The sequence below is a fragment of the Thermothielavioides terrestris genome, chromosome 1 (genome assembly GCF_000226115.1).
Source record: "Thermothielavioides terrestris NRRL 8126 chromosome 1, complete sequence".
NCBI classification, from domain to species: Eukaryota; Fungi; Ascomycota; class Sordariomycetes; order Sordariales; family Chaetomiaceae; genus Thermothielavioides; species Thermothielavioides terrestris.
Window position 1 is genome coordinate 3,824,345 of NC_016457.1, and position 18,815 is coordinate 3,843,159.

At 60.1% G+C, this 18,815-nt stretch overlaps 6 protein-coding genes across 6 annotated transcripts; 2 read left to right on the forward strand and 4 right to left on the reverse strand.

The window, feature by feature from the left end:
• Window positions 1-1,282: 1,282 nt before the first annotated feature.
• THITE_2084692 (uncharacterized protein) lies at window positions 1,283-1,688 on the reverse strand (the record flags this gene model as incomplete). Its single annotated transcript, XM_003649469.1, has 3 exons — window positions 1,283-1,303; window positions 1,400-1,429; window positions 1,524-1,688. The coding sequence occupies 3 exons, from the start codon at window positions 1,686-1,688 to the stop codon at window positions 1,283-1,285; spliced, it is 216 nt and encodes a 71-aa protein (XP_003649517.1).
• A 1,494-nt stretch (window positions 1,689-3,182) lies between these two features.
• THITE_2108089 (uncharacterized protein) lies at window positions 3,183-4,748 on the reverse strand. Its single transcript, XM_003649470.1, has 4 exons — window positions 4,206-4,748; window positions 3,991-4,094; window positions 3,782-3,848; window positions 3,183-3,707 (listed from the first exon to the last, which is right to left on the reverse strand). Exons 1-4 carry the CDS (start codon window positions 4,581-4,583, stop codon window positions 3,342-3,344), a joined length of 915 nt encoding a protein of 304 aa, XP_003649518.1. The 5' UTR covers window positions 4,584-4,748; the 3' UTR covers window positions 3,183-3,341.
• Window positions 4,749-5,234: 486 nt separating this feature from the next.
• THITE_154681 (uncharacterized protein) lies at window positions 5,235-5,734 on the forward strand (the record flags this gene model as incomplete). Its single annotated transcript, XM_003649471.1, has 3 exons — window positions 5,235-5,349; window positions 5,399-5,542; window positions 5,718-5,734. The coding sequence occupies 3 exons, from the start codon at window positions 5,235-5,237 to the stop codon at window positions 5,732-5,734; spliced, it is 276 nt and encodes a 91-aa protein (XP_003649519.1).
• Window positions 5,735-6,106: 372 nt separating this feature from the next.
• Window positions 6,107-8,520, reverse strand: THITE_2074114 (uncharacterized protein; the record flags this gene model as incomplete). Its single annotated transcript, XM_003649472.1, has 2 exons — window positions 6,107-6,816; window positions 6,850-8,520. 2 exons carry the CDS (start codon window positions 8,518-8,520, stop codon window positions 6,373-6,375), a joined length of 2,115 nt encoding a protein of 704 aa, XP_003649520.1. The 3' UTR covers window positions 6,107-6,372.
• A 3,614-nt stretch (window positions 8,521-12,134) lies between these two features.
• Window positions 12,135-14,790, forward strand: THITE_2108092 (uncharacterized protein). Its single transcript, XM_003649473.1, has 2 exons — window positions 12,135-13,340; window positions 13,425-14,790. The coding sequence occupies exons 1-2, from the start codon at window positions 12,242-12,244 to the stop codon at window positions 14,636-14,638; spliced, it is 2,313 nt and encodes a 770-aa protein (XP_003649521.1). The 5' UTR covers window positions 12,135-12,241; the 3' UTR covers window positions 14,639-14,790.
• A 2,672-nt stretch (window positions 14,791-17,462) lies between these two features.
• On the reverse strand, window positions 17,463-18,326 carry THITE_2108094 (uncharacterized protein). Its single transcript, XM_003649474.1, has one exon. It carries the CDS (start codon window positions 18,081-18,083, stop codon window positions 17,601-17,603), a length of 483 nt encoding a protein of 160 aa, XP_003649522.1. The 5' UTR covers window positions 18,084-18,326; the 3' UTR covers window positions 17,463-17,600.
• Window positions 18,327-18,815: the final 489 nt, after the last annotated feature.

Below are 18,815 nucleotides of genomic sequence, written 5' to 3' on the forward strand. Positions count from 1 at the left end.
CAAAAGCATGCGACATTGCCCAGTGTCTGGGCAGGCCGGCCGTACTGTCTCCTCCAGGCCACCTGACTGCCGGTCCAGGGACCCTGTGCTTAGGGTACTCACAACGCCATTGATAGTATGCCAGAGCTCGATTTTGGTAGTCAGCGAAGAGATGTGGAAGAAGGTTTGGCAATTTGCAAGCCTGCAGAAACGGCCAGAAGCGGTCTAACTGCACGTCGCAGACCTAGGTCCTGAGTTACGCTGTGTGCACACAGAGTAGCGCTGTATAGCTCCATGTGGCGATGGGTGCGCCTGCTGTGGCACCTCGCATTGTGCTCCGTAATTCGTCCATGTACCTCAGTGACGTCCGTCCAGTATGAGACTGCGAGGTTGCCGGCGTCGAGGCACGCGACTGCTGGCTTTCACACCTAGTAACTGAAGCCCAGTCCAGACCAACTGGCTCCCAGATTAATCAATGTGCACTGACGTGACCGTCAGAGAAAAGGACTGGCGGGAAAGCAGTCAAGACCCGATTCCCAGCAGCCCAGAGATGGCAATCGTACTGTCGAATCTTATCACAGCTCATCTGCAACGGCAGTCACACAAGGGGTACCGGTATGGCCGTTCAGTTCGTTTCGGCCAGTTTAATGCTTCGGTCAGGTCGGGGTAGACCGCAGGAAGCGAACGAGACAAGGCAATCAAATCATACACCTATTGGGCTCCTCCCAATGAATTGGGAAGTTCAGCTCGAAGAGCAGAGCACATGATAGACGGGAGTTGGGTTGTGAATGACTCTCGGCAGCCTGAAAGGCGGCTGCCATTCCCCTTCGTACTAATTACCCGTTCAAGATTGGCACCCAACGACGTCACAGCACGGATGTGGGCAAAGCACACGACGACAAGCAGGCGAGGAGTAAACTTGGAGTAAGGACTGTGATTCCTGGCTGCAACTGCCTGGCCCTTACTTGGTTTCATCTCTCCCTCACCTGAGTGCCCCCTGAAAGTTGATTTCGGCACACGCTGGCTGCCTTGGAAGTGCCAGAGGCCAACCACGCGGCAGGAACACGCTGGTTTCAGGAGAGACTGTGACGAGGAAGAAGCCTAGCAAACTGAAAGCACCGGCATCCAACTGCAAAAAAAGAAGTTCAAGCGCATGAACGGGGTCGACAAGACCACCCTAGAATCAGAGATTCGGCCCAGCACCAAAATTCTTCTCCGCGGATAGTCCCCAGATTTCCCACCGCCATTGTCAACTGCAGACAGCCCGCCAGAGCCTGGAGACGGCCAGGAACCAGCGAGCGCTTTAGTAAACGCCGCAGACTTCCTGTTTTCAGGCAAGGTATTTCAGTCAGGCATGTATTCGGCGCCGCCAGCCTCAAACTTGATCACACAGGGGGCAACTGAGATAGCCGACACTTACACACCAGTAGGCGCAGTTTCCGGAATCGCACTGCCGACCGGAGTGTCGAGAGTTTTCCCGAGGTTAGCAATTACTCCGTTTCGTATGGGCGCTGAGTAGCGGCCAAGGAGAGAGGGATACTCACGCCCGACACCTGGCAGGAGGGAGGGAGGCAGCTCCAGTCGCGGGCCTTCTTAGCGGCCGCGGCCGCCTTCTCGGCCTCGGGGGCCGCAGCCGGAGCGGGGCCGGGGTTCGGAGCGGCCATGGCAATGGCGGCGCCGAGGGTGGCCAGGACGACGGTGAGCTTCATGGTGATTGAGTTGGGAAAAGACGATGGTGCAAGTGGAAACGATGTGCTTGTGTTGTTCGTATGTGCGCTGGAAGTTTTCTGGTTGTCGCTTGCGGTTTGCGAACACTGGTCCCAACACGGCCGTCGCTGGTCTCTTTATACCTTCCCCGGCTCGACTCTCCCTCGACGCCATGTCTTCCCAATACCTCCGCAAGAGGAAGACCACATCGTGTAGGCTGTAAGACGGTTCAAGATTCATGCCGAATCTCGCCTCCATCCCGGGGATTGAGTTGTCAGAAGAGGCAGCAGCTCCGTTCCAGCCGCTGCAAAGGCAAACAAACAAAAGGGCGGAAACCTGATCGTCCCGTATCAATTATGGCAACGCTGTGTTTAAGCCTACCAGTCACGCTTGTACATCGAGCGGCAGCAATCACCATGGAGGGCATGCATAGGAAATCCCCCAATAATGCTGAGGTATAGAAGTGGCAGACCCTCGGCTCAGGAGAAAGGGAGTAGTCCAGACAAGACATCTTCACGAGGTCACCACTTAACACTAGGACGCAACCTATGCTCTCGAGTTACATGATTGAAGAGCCCAAGCTAGGGATGACAACATGTGTAGACTTATTTGCCAAAAGGCCATTGAGGCGAATGCTGCGGGGCCCCTGACTTGTCACCTGCATAGAAAGGCCCTCGGGCGTAAGCAATACCGCCAGGTCTCACAAGAGTCTCACCGAAGAACAACAGCCCATCAGTCACCTGCTTGGATTTGCTGGAGTACTGTAGTTCACTCGTCACGCGCTCGTTACGCGCCCGTAAGACAGCGTTGCGAGCTCTCCAACCGCGGGTTATCGTGCTGTTCTACCGGGCCAATGTCCGTCTTACACGCTGAAGTCTTTGAGACATGTCTCGGTTGACCACCTTATTTCAGCGGGCTTAGATTGGAGGAATTTGGCATTTGTGTCAGCCCTTAACAACATGGAGCAATGACGCGCGCCGCTCTATCGAACATGCAGGTGAAGGTACTTACCTACCGATGTGGTCGGGCTCGCATGGCGTCGCTGCGTTGCGGCTCCTATGTCAATACTCAAGCTCAAGAACAACGACAAAATGCTGACCCCGTCGTGTAGGGAAGAGAGCCGAGCGTGAGTGGAACAACAGGCTGCGAAACGCGGTGCTCCAAGCTTGGGCCGAAAAAGTTACCACACGAGGGACCCGAACAGTCATTCCCGACGTTGTTTGTCGGGTCAGAAAAGCCCCTCCGTGCCCGGGATTGATTTCTTGCGCGTCGCCGAGGCTACGATCCCAACCACCAAATCTCCATTCTCGGATAGATCTGCACAATATTGCGGCTGAGCCGACACCGGCGCGCCGGAAGAGGACGCTCAGTGACTTTACTGCGTCGACGACGAGTTATCCCGGCCACTACTCCGTGCTTTGTTGGTGAAATGGTTCGGAGCAAATACAGGCCGAGTTTCAACCTCCAGATCAAAGCCTCGAGTTCGAGTCCCAGGCCTCCCAGGCCTGGACACGTGTGTGCTGTTGTCAGCCCCTCTGTTGTATATGGCCGATGAGGTATGCGTCGCGGCCGAGGCGATATGCGCCCGGGGGACATGGAAAGGGATCGCCGTCCATCAACGCGAGACGTAAGCCTGCCTAGCTACACCGCCTCAGTCATGAATTGCCGCTGCTCTTGGAACCCCCCATGTCTTCAACGGCGTCTGGTCGATCCCACGTTTCCTTCTCCAGCTTCTCCACGGCCCGGATGAGCTCCCATATCCTTGTCCTCGCCCGAACCGTCTCTCTCTCCTGCAACTTCCAGGTCTCGTCGAACAGCGCGACCATGAAATCGGGCATGCTGGTCTTCCCGCCCACCCTGTAATCGTACACAACGATGTCCTCTTCCAAGCGGCAGGCGATCCGCCTGTGCTGGTGCGACAAGACAATGCAGTCCAGGAAGAAGGAGCTCGGGGCCGGGTCCCCTTCAGGCCGAGCCCGTAGTTTGTGATACACCGAGATCTTGTCGGGGTAGACCATCGGCTGCGTCACAGCGTGTGAGTCGCTTATCCATCCACACACCCAAAGGAGAGAGACACGGGGTCACGGAAACGTACAAACTTGAAGTCGGCCTTCAGGCTGCGCATGATCAGCCCGGTTGCCTTGGGCGACATCAGCGCTGCCCTGTTCAACAATGCGAGTTAGTTCTTTCCTTCCCCTAATTGTGGCATCGAGAACAAGTCGGGAGCAAAAGAACCGTCTCGGGAGCAACTAGGAGCTACCCGAGACTGTAATCGACAACAAAAAGAGCTCGGGTTTGACTGACCACTCCTCTCGATGCTTGGGGTCCACATGGACGGCAAAGTTGGTGATCCAGTTGACGCGCGCCGACTCGGCGTAGCGGTAGTAGTTGACGTTATTGACGTGGCCCTGGTTTCATCCCCACCATCTCACCGTCAGCCACATTGAGCTCAGCTCTGCTTGCCATACGGCTGGAGCACCGCGGCGCAGCAACTCAGGTAGTCAGGCCCGACGACCTACGAAGGTGTCCATCTCCCCCCAGGCGATCTCCCGGCCGTCCAGCCCGCGGCGGCCGCCGGTCAGGAAGCCCTCGCTGCCGGCCAGCAGCTCCCTCCACTCAGTCGCCAGCGCGCGCAGCACCACGGCCGCCTGCGCGATCTGCTGGCGGCTGCAGCCGAAGATGATGCACTTGCCGATGCGGGCGCGCAGCTCGGCGATCCATCGGGACGGAGGCGGCGGCGGCGGAGGGTTTGTGGTGGGTTCCGAGCTTGAGTTTGAGCGGACTGCTGATGCTGAAAATGGCCGGCGCAGGCGTGGATGTGAATGCGGCAATGTGCCACAAACCCTCTCGGCGACGAGCCTCAGTCTGAGGCGCGGCGCTGGGAGGACTGCGGCCATTGCGCGAGGTTTTCGGAATGCTCGAATTGAGCCAAGTTGAGCCAATTGAACGTGTCCTTGTCGCACTGAACTGAAGGGACTACAGTCTCGGCGACGCCGACTTCATCACACTCATCAACGCGGAGGGAGCTGTGCCAGGTTAGGTTGTCTGGCGCACTTCCTCCGCTCGCCTACTTCCCTGGCCCGCTGCGGGCTGCCGCCATCGGCTCGGCCTCTCGGCAGGGCGGGGAGCGAAGGAGACAATGTGGGGGCCACCCCTGGCATGCCGACAGCAGCCGCTGTGGTTCACGGCTCGTGGAAAACTGATGAATGATGCCATGTCGAAAAACCACTAGTCTATCTTCAGGTAGCCTGTGGACAAAGACATGCCTTCCGATTTGCCCGCAGAAGTCGAGTGATACCTCACATCTGCTGCTCTACAACCTGGCATTCCGTACCTGCGTTGCGTTGTGTGATAAGATACCGCTTAGCCAAGCCAGGCAGGGTCGCACCCATGCGTCACTGAACCCTGACGTCCTGCATCTCACATTCGAAAGGTGCCAGAACCACTGTGCCCTGCATGCCCACGATTGAGCCCCATCCCAACTACGAACTCAAGACATGAACCGTATCTAAAGACTACATGAGCATATTTTCCGCTCGCGACTCGAAATGCCCCCGGCTCCCAACCCCGAGCTGAGGAGGCAAGTCATCGCCATCTACAAGGGCAAGTCCATCCATCTCATCTCTTCGACACTCCCCGTCCTGGAGTGTAACCTGCCCACAAGTGAGAGCATCCACTTACTTACCCGCGCGGGCGTGAGGCTCAACCGCAGAGCTCCTCTTCCTCGGCCGTGAGTATCCTCAGGGTTACGACTACTTCCGGCCACGGCTGCACCGCGCCTTCATGGCGAAGTCGCACCTCACCGACGAGAACGAGATCAGGCAGGGCATCGCGAGGGCAGAGTTTGTGAGGAAAGGTAAGGTACCATGGCCATTCTCGTTGTCGGCCTGGCCTCGGCAATGCCTCGGGTCGCTCGTGAGGGCACCAGTCAGGCAACCGCAGAGGCAAAAGAGACATGACGTGACAAGCCGCTGGAGGGGGCATAATATTCCGGGTCACATCAAGCTGACGCTGTCCGGGTGATACCACAGAGATCGAGGCCCTGTAAGTCATCTTTCTTCTGCGCTCGGTACGAGGTTGCCGTGGACCACGACACCATCCCTTACAGGAGCAACCCCATCTACATGCGGGCACAAGCCCCATCTTTTAAATCACGGAAACACGCCTGGACCTTCGCAGGGAGAGCAGCACGACAGCTTCAATACACCGGAAACCTCCAATTTCGATACATAATGATGGGCTACCCGCACCCCCAGACCGCACCTCGAGGGATTGACCCCCCGCCCTATCCTTTCCGATCTTTTTCTCATCACTTGTTGCTTGCTGTTCACCCGCCTCTTCCCACCCATGACTGACCATATGACGTTTCCCAGATACTACCTCAAACGGTACCGAACGCTGAGGAAGAGATACGACGGAGCGTAGCACATGAATGTAGTATAGAACCGGACCGTAACCGAGCTAGCTTTCCCCCACAGGCAGCAACATACAACGTACATCGACCGTGTCCAAACCCTCGTTGAGCCAAGTAACCAAACAACCATCTTCCCATAGGAGCGCAAACAAAGAAGGAAAACGAAGAGTAGCCAGCCCACTTCAGCTCCTTCAGTACCAATCTCTTCTCTTCTCTCACCCACTCACCCCCGGCCTTACCTTCCCAGGTTATGCCCGCCAATAACAACAATATCACCGCTTCCGCGCCCACCAGGCGCCGACCTCGAGACACTCGCCCCAGGACGTGCCGTTCTCCTTGACCAGGTCGTTCATCATCTTGCCGAGCCAGGTATCCCACTCGTCCTGGCTCTTGCCGCTGACCTCCCTCAGGACGGGCTCGAGGCTCTGGATCTGCTGCACGACCGTCAGCAGCGCGGTGCGCCGCAGCGCCGCGGCCGCCGGCTCCAGGCCCTTGGCCGCCCCGGGCACCGCCCCGGCCCCCGTCCCGGTGTCCGCCCCCCCGGCCCCCCCTGCGCCGCCGCCGGCGCCGGCGGCGGCACGGCGGGCCGTCGCGGTCCTGGCCGTCTCGACGTAGCTCTTGCCGTCCTTGGTGACGACGCCGCCGACGCCCTCGCGCTCCCACCGGATCTCGGACAGCGGCACGGCCAGCCGGCGGCTGCCCACGCCCGTCAGCACCTCGGCCTCCTGCACCAGCAGCGGGCCGATGACGGTGCAGGGCATGGCGCACAGCGCGCGCGCCTCGAGCGCCCGCGCCGCCCACCCGTTGTACTCGACCAGGAAGTTGTTGAGCGGCGTGCTGAGCGGCGTGTTGCCCGTCATGACGTAGGCGCCGCCGCGCTGGTCTTTTTGTTGCGGTTGTGATTGTGATTGTGATTGTTGTTGGTGGTGGTGGTGGTCGGGATCGTCGGAGGCTTCGGGGTTGGTGGCGTCGGCGTCGTCTTCGCTGGTGTTGGTGGTGGTGGTGGTGGTGGACTCATCAGCGGGTCCGGACGTGGTGGCCGAATCCGGCACGTGCGGCCGCAGCATGCGCAGCATGTGGTCGGTCTCCCAGATCTCGAGCGTGCCGCCGGGCCGCAGCACGCGGATGTACTCTTCGATCAGCCCTTGCTGCATGGGGATCGTGATGGCCAGGGCCATGTCCTTGACCATGATGAAATCGAAGCTCTCGTCCGGGAAGGGGAGCGGCAGTTTGCGCAGGTCGTGCTGCACGAATCGCCAATTCATGTCCTTGTCTGGTCGGGGATCGGGCCCCTGGGCGGCGGAGGAGGAGGACGTCCCGCTGCTGCTGGGACCCGAATTGGGAGGGAGGGACGCGATGTCGATGCCTGTGAATGCCATGTCGGCGTGCTGGCCCCGCGCCTCGTAGTATCTGTAGCACATCATGCTCCAGAAGCCCGTTCCGCAGCCGACTTCCAATATCCGAGGCGGCGGTTTGTTGGCGAAGGCGGGCGAGCAGATGGGGCGCCCGAACAGCTGCATCAGGAGCATGGTTTTGAGGCTCTGGCGGTGGATTTCTTCGAGGTCGACGGGTAATGGATACGGTAAGGTCGGGTCTGCGAGATAGGTCCGTCCGTTGCGGACGACGAACTGCCGGTGTTGGTGGGCGGAATCGGACGTCGGCTCGTTCGAGTGCACCGTGCGATTGCTCGTCGTGGTGGCTCCCGAGACGCTGGACACGCTCTCGGCGCGGGGCAGCTTGGCCCCGTCCGAGTAGGCAAACATGGCGGACTGCTGGAGCATGCGGCGGTCGGTCAAGGAGGCGGCGGCGACGGCGGTACCGGAATTGCCAAGCGAGGCCGAAGCGAAGGCGCCCGCAGAGGCCGGTGTGCGCGCCGACGCGGTCTCGGGAGAGTGGGCAGCGCCGGCGTGCTTGGAGCTGGCGTCGTGCGTGTTGAGGCGGGGCGTCGCCGGCAGCTGCTTGTCCTGGTAGTACTTGAGCGACGCAGTCATCCGTTCCCCCTCCCGGTCCCGCTCTCGCTCCCGCGTCGAGTCGCGGCGCGAGGCGTGCCCGCGGTGCTGCAGGGGCTGCTCGTGATGCCGATGCTCGTGATGATGCGGGTGCTCGGCAGTCGGCTCTGCAGCAACAGCTGGATCGGTTCCGTCGCCGTCGGCTCCAGCACCGCTGGCCGATTGAAACTGTTGCAAGCCCCCTGCGCTGGAGTGCGCCAGCGGCACCTGGTGTTCAGTGCGGCCGCCGCTGCTGCTGGTGCTCGCACTGCTTGTCCTCGTGTGGCCCGGAATGCGCGATCGCTTCTTTTTTGCCGTCCCAGACGTTGAATTGGAGCGACCGGGCTTTGAGTGGCGCGAGTGGTGCGAGCGCTCGACCTCATAAGTGAGATAGGGGGCCTTGGCGGCGGCGTATCCGGAGAGGAACTCCATTTTGGCTCCCAAGCGAAACTTTTTCCCGGTCCCTTGATGTCAGCAGGGGTCCCGGGGGGAAGGGAGAGGGGGGCCGCTGCCCCGCCTGGCTTGCCCGCGGCGCCCGTTCCAGTGGGCTGGGTGCCACAGGTATAGTGGGTGCAGCCGCTAATCAACCGTTAACGAGCGCTGAAGGCGGATTCGATTTGCGCACCGCTTCGTCCCCGGGCCCAGCACCCGACCTTTTCGTTCACCTTTTCCAATGGAGGCTGCCGTGCTGCAAAGGCGCATGCGGAGATTGTCCCTGCGTCGCGTGCCTGCCTTGATTGATTCAACTCGACCAAAGCAAAGCCCACGCAGCGGCAGACCACGAAACCGCCCAGTGGTCGGGGTGGGTGCTCCGTCGTCCCCCAGCTCGTTGCGAAACCGTCCGAGCCGATCAACGGGGCGCCGGTGAACGGTCGGAGACGCCGACCTGGACACCGCCCCTTTTCTAGAAGCTTTCCGCGTCTGGGTCTGTTTCGTGTCCCTGTCGCTTCCACCAACCGGGTGTGCCAGACACTACCACCCAAAAATCCCTGCGACGGCACCTCGCTTCGCTCGCTCCGAGCCTGCTACCTAGCCCCGGTTTTCTCAGACAGGTGGCAGGCCTCTCAGGTTTCTGCCCGAAAAGACGACAGGTCGTCACGGCCGGGTGGAATCCGGGGCTGCCAAAAGCCACGGAAGGCCGAAGAGGTGCAGTGCAATGACGGGCGCGACTGCAGGTGTCGGGAGGGTCACACCGTCAGCGCCCGTCCTTCGTCCGACCTGGGGTTGGCCCGCGTGTAAGTGCTTCTTTCGACCGCGTGTGCTCAACGTCCTGCGAACGGCATGGCCCATGGCCGGTCTAGGGATAACGGTATGCCCGGCGCCTGCGGAGAGCGAGACTGGCGCAAGAAGGCGCTCCGCATGGCGCGAGCGGCACTTCCGGCCTTTAACTATTACCGTGCGTAGGCAAGTACGCAGGCCTGGGAGGGAGGACAGCCTCTAAAGAGCCACGCCCGGCCGTCTGGCTCCGCCGCTCCGCCGCTCCGCGAGGCTCAAAAGGGGTGACGACCGAGGGGGGGGACCTGATGACACTCGCTCTCACAGCTGGTTTCTGTGTGGGGCTCAGCGGCCGTACCGGTCCGAAAGCAAGAACAACTCGCGGCTTGCCGCGCGGGCTGTTGGCTGCAGTTGCGGTTTATTTTCGGAAGGAATATATCGAGTATCGAAATGAAGCAGCGACGGGGAAAAAAGGGACCGCAGCACCTGGCAGGACTGTTGGTTTCCTGAGGTAGGACAGGGAAATCCAAGAAATGGATCGCACGAAGCTTGGGCACATCTCGCATTTAACACGAAGAGGGACACGCGAGAGACAATAATCAACTACCTAAGTTAGTCGGTTGCACGGCCTTTCCATTTGTTCTCTTCCTGGTCCTGCCAAAGCCCGCACTATGCTCGAGAGGGCCTTCGACCCCGGATTCCCCCCCCAGATTTCCCCCGGTCCTGGCCGCCGACTTCACCTGGGCCTCCCTTTGCGGTGCTATTGAGTGGAGCAAGTGTGGTGACAGTTCTGTGGTCGGCTTCCCCGCATCGCCGTCCCCCTTCGCCGGATTGGCTGTCTTGTGGAGGCCAGCCTGGCGCGTTCCCCTGCTCGGCATCGGCCCCAGACACTTGAACAGGCCGCTCCCGGGATGTTCATTGGCCTCATCGACCTTGCACATGCTCCTGAGGGGCGAGGTCGTCGCTCTCGGGCCGCCGTGTCTGACCGGCTGCGCCGTTCACTTGCGATGGTGTCGCCAGCCATGCTGCCCGAGCGCAGTGAAAATCATGCTGCTTTCGCAGCTGGGCCACAAGCTATTGCAATCCTTCGCTGGCTCGCCCCAGCGCCTGGCGTCGTCCCCGGGTGCGAAGGCTAACTAACTCGAGTAAAGGGTTCGTGTGCCGAGAGCTATTTCGAGGCTCGCAGCCAAGTCGGAAGTCCCTGCCGAGGCCCCAACAAGATCCCAATGAATCGCTGGCCAGGTTGGTCTTTGGAATGCCGGCCCTACACTACGATGGGAAACTGATTGAAGGATAAATCCAACGGTGCTGCTGTTGGCTGCTGTGGGGAGGCGGTGGTTTGCCACTATGCGGCTTCATGCATCGTCTGGATGTCTGGCTGCGCCCGTCGAGTCATCAATCCTTTGTCGTCGCCGTGCATGGCAGAATATCGTCATGTGTCGCCGGTGGCTGAATTCTACACAGTAGAGGCAGACACCACGGAACCAGTATCTTCCAGCCCCTGTGGCTTGTGTTTGGAGCTTCAGGAGCGCGCGCGGGCAAGACACCGCGATGCGAAACCATCCAATCCAGCCTCCATCTGGCTGGGCCAAGTGTTTTGGCTGTTTGGCTCAGGCACAAGCACAATATGAGACAATAAGAAAGGAAACAAACAAGTGTCCGGATCATCGGCGGGAGACACGAACTTGGTACTATGTAAGGCCGCCCAGAAGAGCGAGAGGCTGCGAGTCAGAACCACAAATTGATTGAGCCTGGGTCTTGTTGCAGCACAACCTACGAGTGGGAAAATTGCACGGGAATTGCAGCCGGCGGAAGCTCCGTGGAACTCCTGGCGCTCGAGCGAGGTTCTGGCTGACCTGACAGGACCACCCCGCGCTCGAGCCAGGCAGCCTGGGCAACCCTTGTGGAGGTCGTACAAAGTGGAGGCACCCGCCCGAGGCGAGGCTGAAGGGCGGCTGCAGTCACGTGAGCAACCACATTATGTCAGCAGGCCCGACGACGGCACGGGGACAGCAGCAGGTGCCCCCTGCTGCCCTTGTGCTGCACTGTGCACGGTCCGTCAAGTGAAAAGCGGGCCACAACAGGAGGCATTGACACACATCCGACACTATCCACGGCTGAGCCCACACCACCCATTGCAGACCATATCCTTCCACCAGAGTATCGATTGGCAGCGCCTCCATTATTGCCGTCAAAGGTTGTACACATTCTCTTTCCACAGGTGAGACCAGATGGCGCAGTTTCTGCGCGAGAGTGGTGGGGGGAGAGAGAGGAGGCTGGAACCGTTGGGCGCTCCACGCCACTTGTTGCAGCTTGCAATGCCTGCAGCCGCCCATCGTCAACGTCGGCCGTGCTCAGGTCCCTCCCTGTTCACACATCCACTCACGGATCCCCCCTCCTGCTCATCCTCCTCCTCGTCCTCCCTGCTCACCACCACCAGGAATCAGCACATCTGCTCCCGGCTTTGCACTGTCCAATGCGCTGACTCACCCGTTGCTCTCTCTCTCTCTGCCAGACTTGCGTTCGGACGAACTCGAACAAAGAAAACGGAAACGAATAAAAAAAGAACCCACTTCCACCCCTCGGGCATCGGTTCCTCTGCCAGCGAGAGTGTGCACGCGCATCGCAGAACCTCCGCGGGGCAACCCTGTTCCCCCAAGCGAGCCCAGTCGACCGACCCCAGCGAACATCTCTGGTTACGTTCGACTTGCGATTCGCCTTGACTCAGCGTAGTAGTGAATGGCTCTCTGAGCGAGCGCGGCCGACCTCTCCGTCACCTGCTGCGGCACCCGACGAACCAACACCATAACTGCATCCATGCCCAACAAACATCTTGCTCTGCTCCATGCAAACCTTGCTGCTCCCGCGCTCCGACTTCGACGTTCCCCGCGCTTATCCTCTCCCGCCGCCCGCCGACCCGCCGCAGTGCTATCCGTAGATGGCAGATGGTCACCGCCATCTGTTGCACTCCTTCTCGAACCCGCTTTCGCCGAACGGCATCTCTAGCGAGCAGATCGCCAACGGGCTCTTTCTGAACTCGATCCTTACCCATCTCGCCGCCGTCCAGCCGCCGTCATCGCCTTCTAACCCCCCCGCCCACGGCTCCGCGAGCCAGAACACGACGCGCGGTATGTACGCCCAGAACCACCAGCAGGGGCACACCTCCCGCATCAATGGCGCGCCGGGCCGGCAGCAGACCATGCCCATGCTGTACAACTTCCAGCAGCAGCCGGCCCACCCCCACCAGGCCCACGCTCAGCACCACCAGAGCATACAGCCCGACCACGGCGGCCATGGCACTGGCACGGCCCTCATGGGCCATTCGGCCTTCTCGAGCGGCGTCCTGTCCAATGCGAGTCCCTACTCCGCGGGCGCGATGCAGAACGGCCATGGGTCCACCTCCCGGACCGGCCAGCCGCAACAGATTACGGAACACTGGGCAGAACAGTTGCGGTTGCACAAGGAGGCGGAACGAGCGCATGCCACTATGACTGAGCAGAGCCAGCCTCACTTTTATGCAAGGCTTAAGGCGGCCGAGAACAGGGGTATTAGCGGCGGCGCTCTCGCCGGGGCCGATGCCGGGCCTGCCGTCGACGGCGAGGACGATAGGAGACGGCCCTGGAGCCTGGACAAGACCAACAAGCGGCAGGATTGGTACAACCTCGACATGAGCGGCCAGGGACTGCGTGTCTTGGGACCCCCGCTGTTCGCTTACGACTTCTTGCAGGAGCTCTACATCGCCTCCAACCGCCTGACTTACCTCCCCGCCGAGATTGGGCGTTTGCGTCACCTGCGCCATCTCGATGCCTCCCACAACCTGCTCACGGAGCTCCCTCCCGAGATCGGCATGTGCACCAACCTCAAGTCGCTGTATCTCTTCAACAACCAGATCCGCGACCTGCCCTCCGAGGTTGGATCGCTGTACCTCTTGGAAATGCTCGGCATCGAAGGCAACCCTCTCGACCCGTCGCTGAAGCAAGAGATCATGGGCGGCGACACAAAGAGCTTGGTGAACCGGCTCCTTCTGAAAGCTCCAGGTGAGCCTTCCCATTCCCCCACCCAGCCGCTCTTCTACGAGGTAAAGAAGAAGAGCCAAATGCTTACGATGCGAGTCCCCGCAGTGCCCATCCCTCCTGCAGAAAGAAAGGCGATCGTGGTGCAAGAAGATGTGTCGCCTAACCTCGAGCGCATCAAGATCCTCTCATGGAATATCCTTTGCGACAAGTTCGCCACGAGTGCCCTCTACGGCTACACGCCCCCAGCCGCGCTCTCGTGGGATTACCGGAAACAGAGGATCATGCAAGAGCTCCGCGACAAGGACGCCGACATGCTGTGTCTCCAGGAGATCGCGACCGACGTGTTCCGCGACTTTTTCAGCCCGGAACTGGCCCAGGATGGCTACAAGGGGGTGCACTGGCCGAGGCCCAAAGCCAAGACCATGTCGGAGAAGGATGCGCAGTCGGTCGACGGCTGTGCCATCTTCTACAAGGCCAGCAAGTGGATCCTGCTCGACAAGCAGCTCCTTGACTACGCCAACATTGCCATCAACCGGCCGGACATGAAGAACCATCACGACATCTTCAACCGGGTGATGCCCAAGGACAACATCGGCCTCATCTGCTTCTTCGAGAGCCGGCAGACGGGCGCGCGGGTCATCGTCGCCAACACGCACCTGGCTTGGGAGCCGACGCTGGCCGATGTCAAGCTCGTGCAGACGGCGATCCTCATGGAGAACATCACCAAGCTGGCGGAGAAGTACGCTCGGTGGCCGCCGCTCAAGGATAAGAAGATGATCCAGCTGCCGGCCGAAGAAGGCGAGGAGCGCGCAGACTTGCCCGAGCCGGGGCCGTCGCAGGAGTACAGGAACAACACCGACATCCCGCTACTCATCTGCGGCGACTACAACTCGACGCACGACAGCAGCGTCTACGAGCTTCTGTCCATGGGGCGTGTCGCGCCCAACCACAGCGACTTCGGCGACCACCAGTACGGCAGCTTCACGCGCGACGGCGTCGAGCACCCCTTCAGCATGCGCTCGGCCTATGTGCACCTCAAGGACACCCCCGACGAGCTGACCTTCACCAACTATGTGCCCGGCTTCGCAGAGGTCATCGACTACATTTGGTACTCGACCAACACGCTCGAGGTGGTCAGTCTGCTCGGCCCGCCCGACCGCGACCACCTCAAGCGCGTGCCGGGCTTCCCCAACTACCACTTCCCGGCCGACCACATCCAGATCATGGCCGAGCTTGTCTTCAAGCCGAGGAAGGACAAGAAGGCAGCGGTGCCCGAGCCGGACTTTGGTGGCTCGGGGAGCGGGGACCGGAGGGGCTGAGGTGACGGGTTAGAGCTTCCTTGCGCGTCGATTCACCGTCCGGGCATTCCGAAGTCCTCCCCTTAGACATCCCGGGTCGGTTTGGGTCTTCTGCGTTTGGGTGGTGGGCTCGATTGGACGGGCCGGAAAGGAGGTGCTTCTTCGGGCTTCAAGAGGTTTCTTTCTCCTTTTTCTTTTGGGTTGCCGGGACTGGCTGGGCGATCCCAGGTTAGAGGGGAGCGGCGGCGGTGGTTCTCGGTGGGGCCGACTTGTCCTTTCGCTTGGCAATCACGGATGGGGAGGGACAGGAAAGGTGCAATGTGGGATGTGGGTTTTGAGGGATCATGTAGGAATATATGCCGTTGCTTCTTTGGTCGTTGTTGCATGGGCGTTTGTGTTTTGCTGCTGCTGCTCCATCCAACGTGGTGCGTCTGTCTGTTGGTCCGTCGTCTTCGTCTATACTATGTCTAGACGTGCAAACCCCTTCCTTGTTTTCGGGTCATTCTGGTGTATGGTGCTTTGGGTGCTTTGCATTCAGGTGTTGTTACGTGAAAGGGGTTTGAAGAGTCTCAAGAAGGATGGCAGTCTTTCTGGATGGGATGAGCCCTCTTTTAACTCCGTGCATTGCCGTTCACCAGCTTCTTGTGTTTGTTGTATCAAACACGCAATCATCAAACCGGGCGGCCACGTCAGGCTTGTGTCATTGTCGTTTGTTCCCAGTCATGGGGTGTCACTCAAACTTCCTCCCCTTCCTACCCTGGCGATCTCTGATGATTCCCCTACCCAGAGAAATGACTGGCCTCGTCACCTTGCAATATGACCAAGCAGTGAGAGCTTTATAAATAGATGCGAGAGCATCTCGGCCGGACATCGGATGATCAGCCGTAAGACGGGGAACGGCCACTGACAACTCGCAACGAGGGCAACGTTTCCCGCGTTATCCAAACAGCTCTCTCTCTGGTCCAGCCGCATTGACGCCGGAATTAAAGAGCACCGGAAACCCACGGTTGCGTTCGTGCCACAGACACGCGCACACTCTCTCTGGGGCTGTGCACCGTGTCGGACCTTTCCCCCGAGGCCAGAGCGGATGGCCTCCGCCGTTGTGACTGGGCAAAAAGTCGAAAACAGAGGCCCGGTTATGTCGGACGAGTATGTGCTGTGCTGTGCTGTCGGCACGGGCTTTCCCCACCGTCGGCTCGAGCTCGAGACGGAGGGCCCGGGGCTGATGCTCTCAATTGCGTCTTCTGTGCAGCCCGGGCTGACATTGCGGGTAGGTCGCACGAACCAGTGTGCCCTGTTAGGTGAAGGTGGCCGTTTGGTGTGGGGTGATGCGGCGTCGTTGCACACCGTTGAGTTGGGGGAGTAACCCGGAGCTCCCTCGTACTCCAGCCCATGATAGCTTCGCGGGAAAAGGACAACCTGGAAGGAGCTCTGCTGATGGAGGTCCCTGAGTCGTGGGCCGTTGGCGATCCCAACGGTAGCAGTTGAAGATGTCTCAGCGTCCTGCAGGTCACTGTGAAGCGCATCAAGAACGGGTTACCAATTGCATGTGGATGAACAAGTGGCATCTTCCCAAAGCCCATCTTGGGACCTTGATTCCTTGTGTCATCAGCCGGAGGGACATCCTCAAGAAGCGGAAAGGAACGGGCGTTAGTGCCGCTGTGCTGCGTTTCGTGCAGTACATCACCATTCCCTGTCCTTGGCCTCCCCGTCTTGTATTCTAACCGATCTTCACGCTGCTATATTTGTCACATCCAGTTCGGACCGCCCGCCATGGCCGTTCGTTACCCCGTGATAGCAAGGTGGTCGTCACTGTAAATGATCCCAAAACCGCCAGGCCTTCCTTGAGACGCTCTCCCCAACCTGGAAGGTCCGTCTTTCCCATCCGCCTTCCGCTCCTACGTTCCCTTCTCCCCCTTGCGGTGGCCAACTCTCGGCCTCGAGCTCACTGTCCTCTCATCCCTCCCCGCAAGACCTTATCGCATGCTTACGGCCAAGCCAAAGCCTCCAGCCATCCGACTTCTCAACGGGCCTCGTCTCTGGCCGGAAGCCGTCCCCTTGCCCTCACCCTGTCTTCCTCCCTGGGGTCCTATACAAACATTTTGAACGGTGTTCGACCCCTCCCACGCCACCCGTCGCCGCCAGTACTCCCTGAAGTCGATCAGCTTCAACACCAAGCTGTGCTCCGACGCCGCCAAGGCAGCAGTGAACCGGGCGTGAGGACGAACCGCAAACCCCACCCCTACCTCGGCTGTGACCGCGACCTCGATCGGAAGAGAAAAGCCGAGCCGGACCCCGTGACGACGAGCGAATTCAAAGCCGTGAAGCCGAGAAGAGCAGGCCCGACGCCAACCACAGGAATAGCCAGCGAAGCCAGCAGCCACAGCAACCACGCTCGCAACACCAAGCGTCCATCCACATCCACATCTCCCTCTAAGTCAGTCAGTCCACGACCATCACCGCCTCCAACGCCCAGCTCCTCCCCCACCCAACCACCACCACCACCACGGCAGCCGAACCAAGCCCCAACCCCTATTCCACGCATCACGACGACGACAACAACAACGACAATGCCCACCCACAGCCACAGCGGCAGCCCAAACAAGACGCCGAAACAACCGCACGCACCCTCAGCCCGAAAACGGCGCTGGCTCCCTCCGCCCGGGTTCGAGCTGGGTGTGAAAATGGTGTTGGGCCTCGGTATCGGGCTCAGAATCAGGCTGGGACGGCTTCGCGGGGCCGGGGGCAGGGAGAAGAACGGCATGTGGGGGACGGGCATGGGCAAGGGCAAAGGCAATGGCAAAGGCAATGGCAAAGGCAAGGGGAGGGAGGATGTCGGCTGTGATTGTGATGGGGGTCGGGGTGGGGGTGGGGCTGGGTGTATTGGGGTTGTTAGGGGCGCGGATGGTGAGCGGGGGAGGTGGTGTGACGGTGGCGGCGGTGGCCGTGACAATGATGATGAGGATGATGATTATCAGGATCATCACCACCATCGGAACGGAGGTGGCGGTTGTGACGTGGCCGGCAGCGGCTGCAGTCGGGGTAGTGTGGTCTCGCTGGTGGCGCTGAGCTGTTGCTCTGTGGAGGCTCCGTCTTGTCTGGGGGCTGCATCGGCCGCGGACACTCCGTTGATCTCTCGGACCGGTGCCCGGGCAAGCGCGGCGGGCGCGGCGGCGGGGCCGCGCAGGCGGCCGTGGTCGTGGTGGTTCGGCGGCATTCCGGTGCGGCTGTCGGTGCGGTTGTTGGAGAAGCACCGGTCGAGACGGGGATACTCATCGCTGTTTGGCGGGGATGAGAGAGATGAGGGGGATGAGGGTGACGATGGGGCGGAGGACCCGGCTTGGCGGAAGAGAGGGTCGGCGTTGCTCATGATGCGGTGGCGGAGGAGGTATGCTGTCGTCGCGGGGGACAGCGCGGGCGAAGTGCCGAAGAGCGGGAGGAAGAAAGAGTGGTGGAATATATTCATGGTGGGCGTTGGGAGCATCTCGAACCTGTATCTCCCGGTCGGCGACATCAACGAGCTGGACCTGCGGCTGCCATCCCACCAGGGGCTTGCGGTTATCCTGGAGGAGGGGATAGAGCTGGTCGAATTCTGAGACCTCGTCGCTTGGGTACTCCCCTCATCAGGCCATCATGTGCCTCAAACCTCCGAGACGCGTCACCGTGTCCCTACGGCAGAGAAAGCAGGGAAGCTCCCGCCCTGAATATCAAGTTTCTATTGTTACACCAGCCAGAGCTGGACAGCTATCAACCTCCGCTAAAAAAGAAGCATTTCCTCCCAGGTCCTGACATGCAGTAACGCGCTCCTGCTCGCTCTCCTCGCTATGCTCGCCGACAGATTACGCTGAATGCATGATCGCCCAGTCGCCTTCGTCCAAGAATAACCCTCCGGACACCCAGTATTAGGAATACCCCAAAACACCTGGCTCGCCGTCCCAAGGCCAAAGATACTTGTCCAAAAACAGAGCCGACAGACCAAGTGCCCAAGAACAAAAGAAAAGTGCTGCTGTGCGTGGAGGGTGATGTCCAATCTGGTACTGTTTCCGTTCCCCAGGAATTCGTCGATAAATCATACAAAATGCGAATCCAAAAGGTGACCCCCGCAGTACAGGAAGGGGGATGAATCAGGGGCAGAAACATCTCCAAGACCGACTAGACTCCAAAAATCGATGCCATGCGTTGTGACAGACCTTTTAGA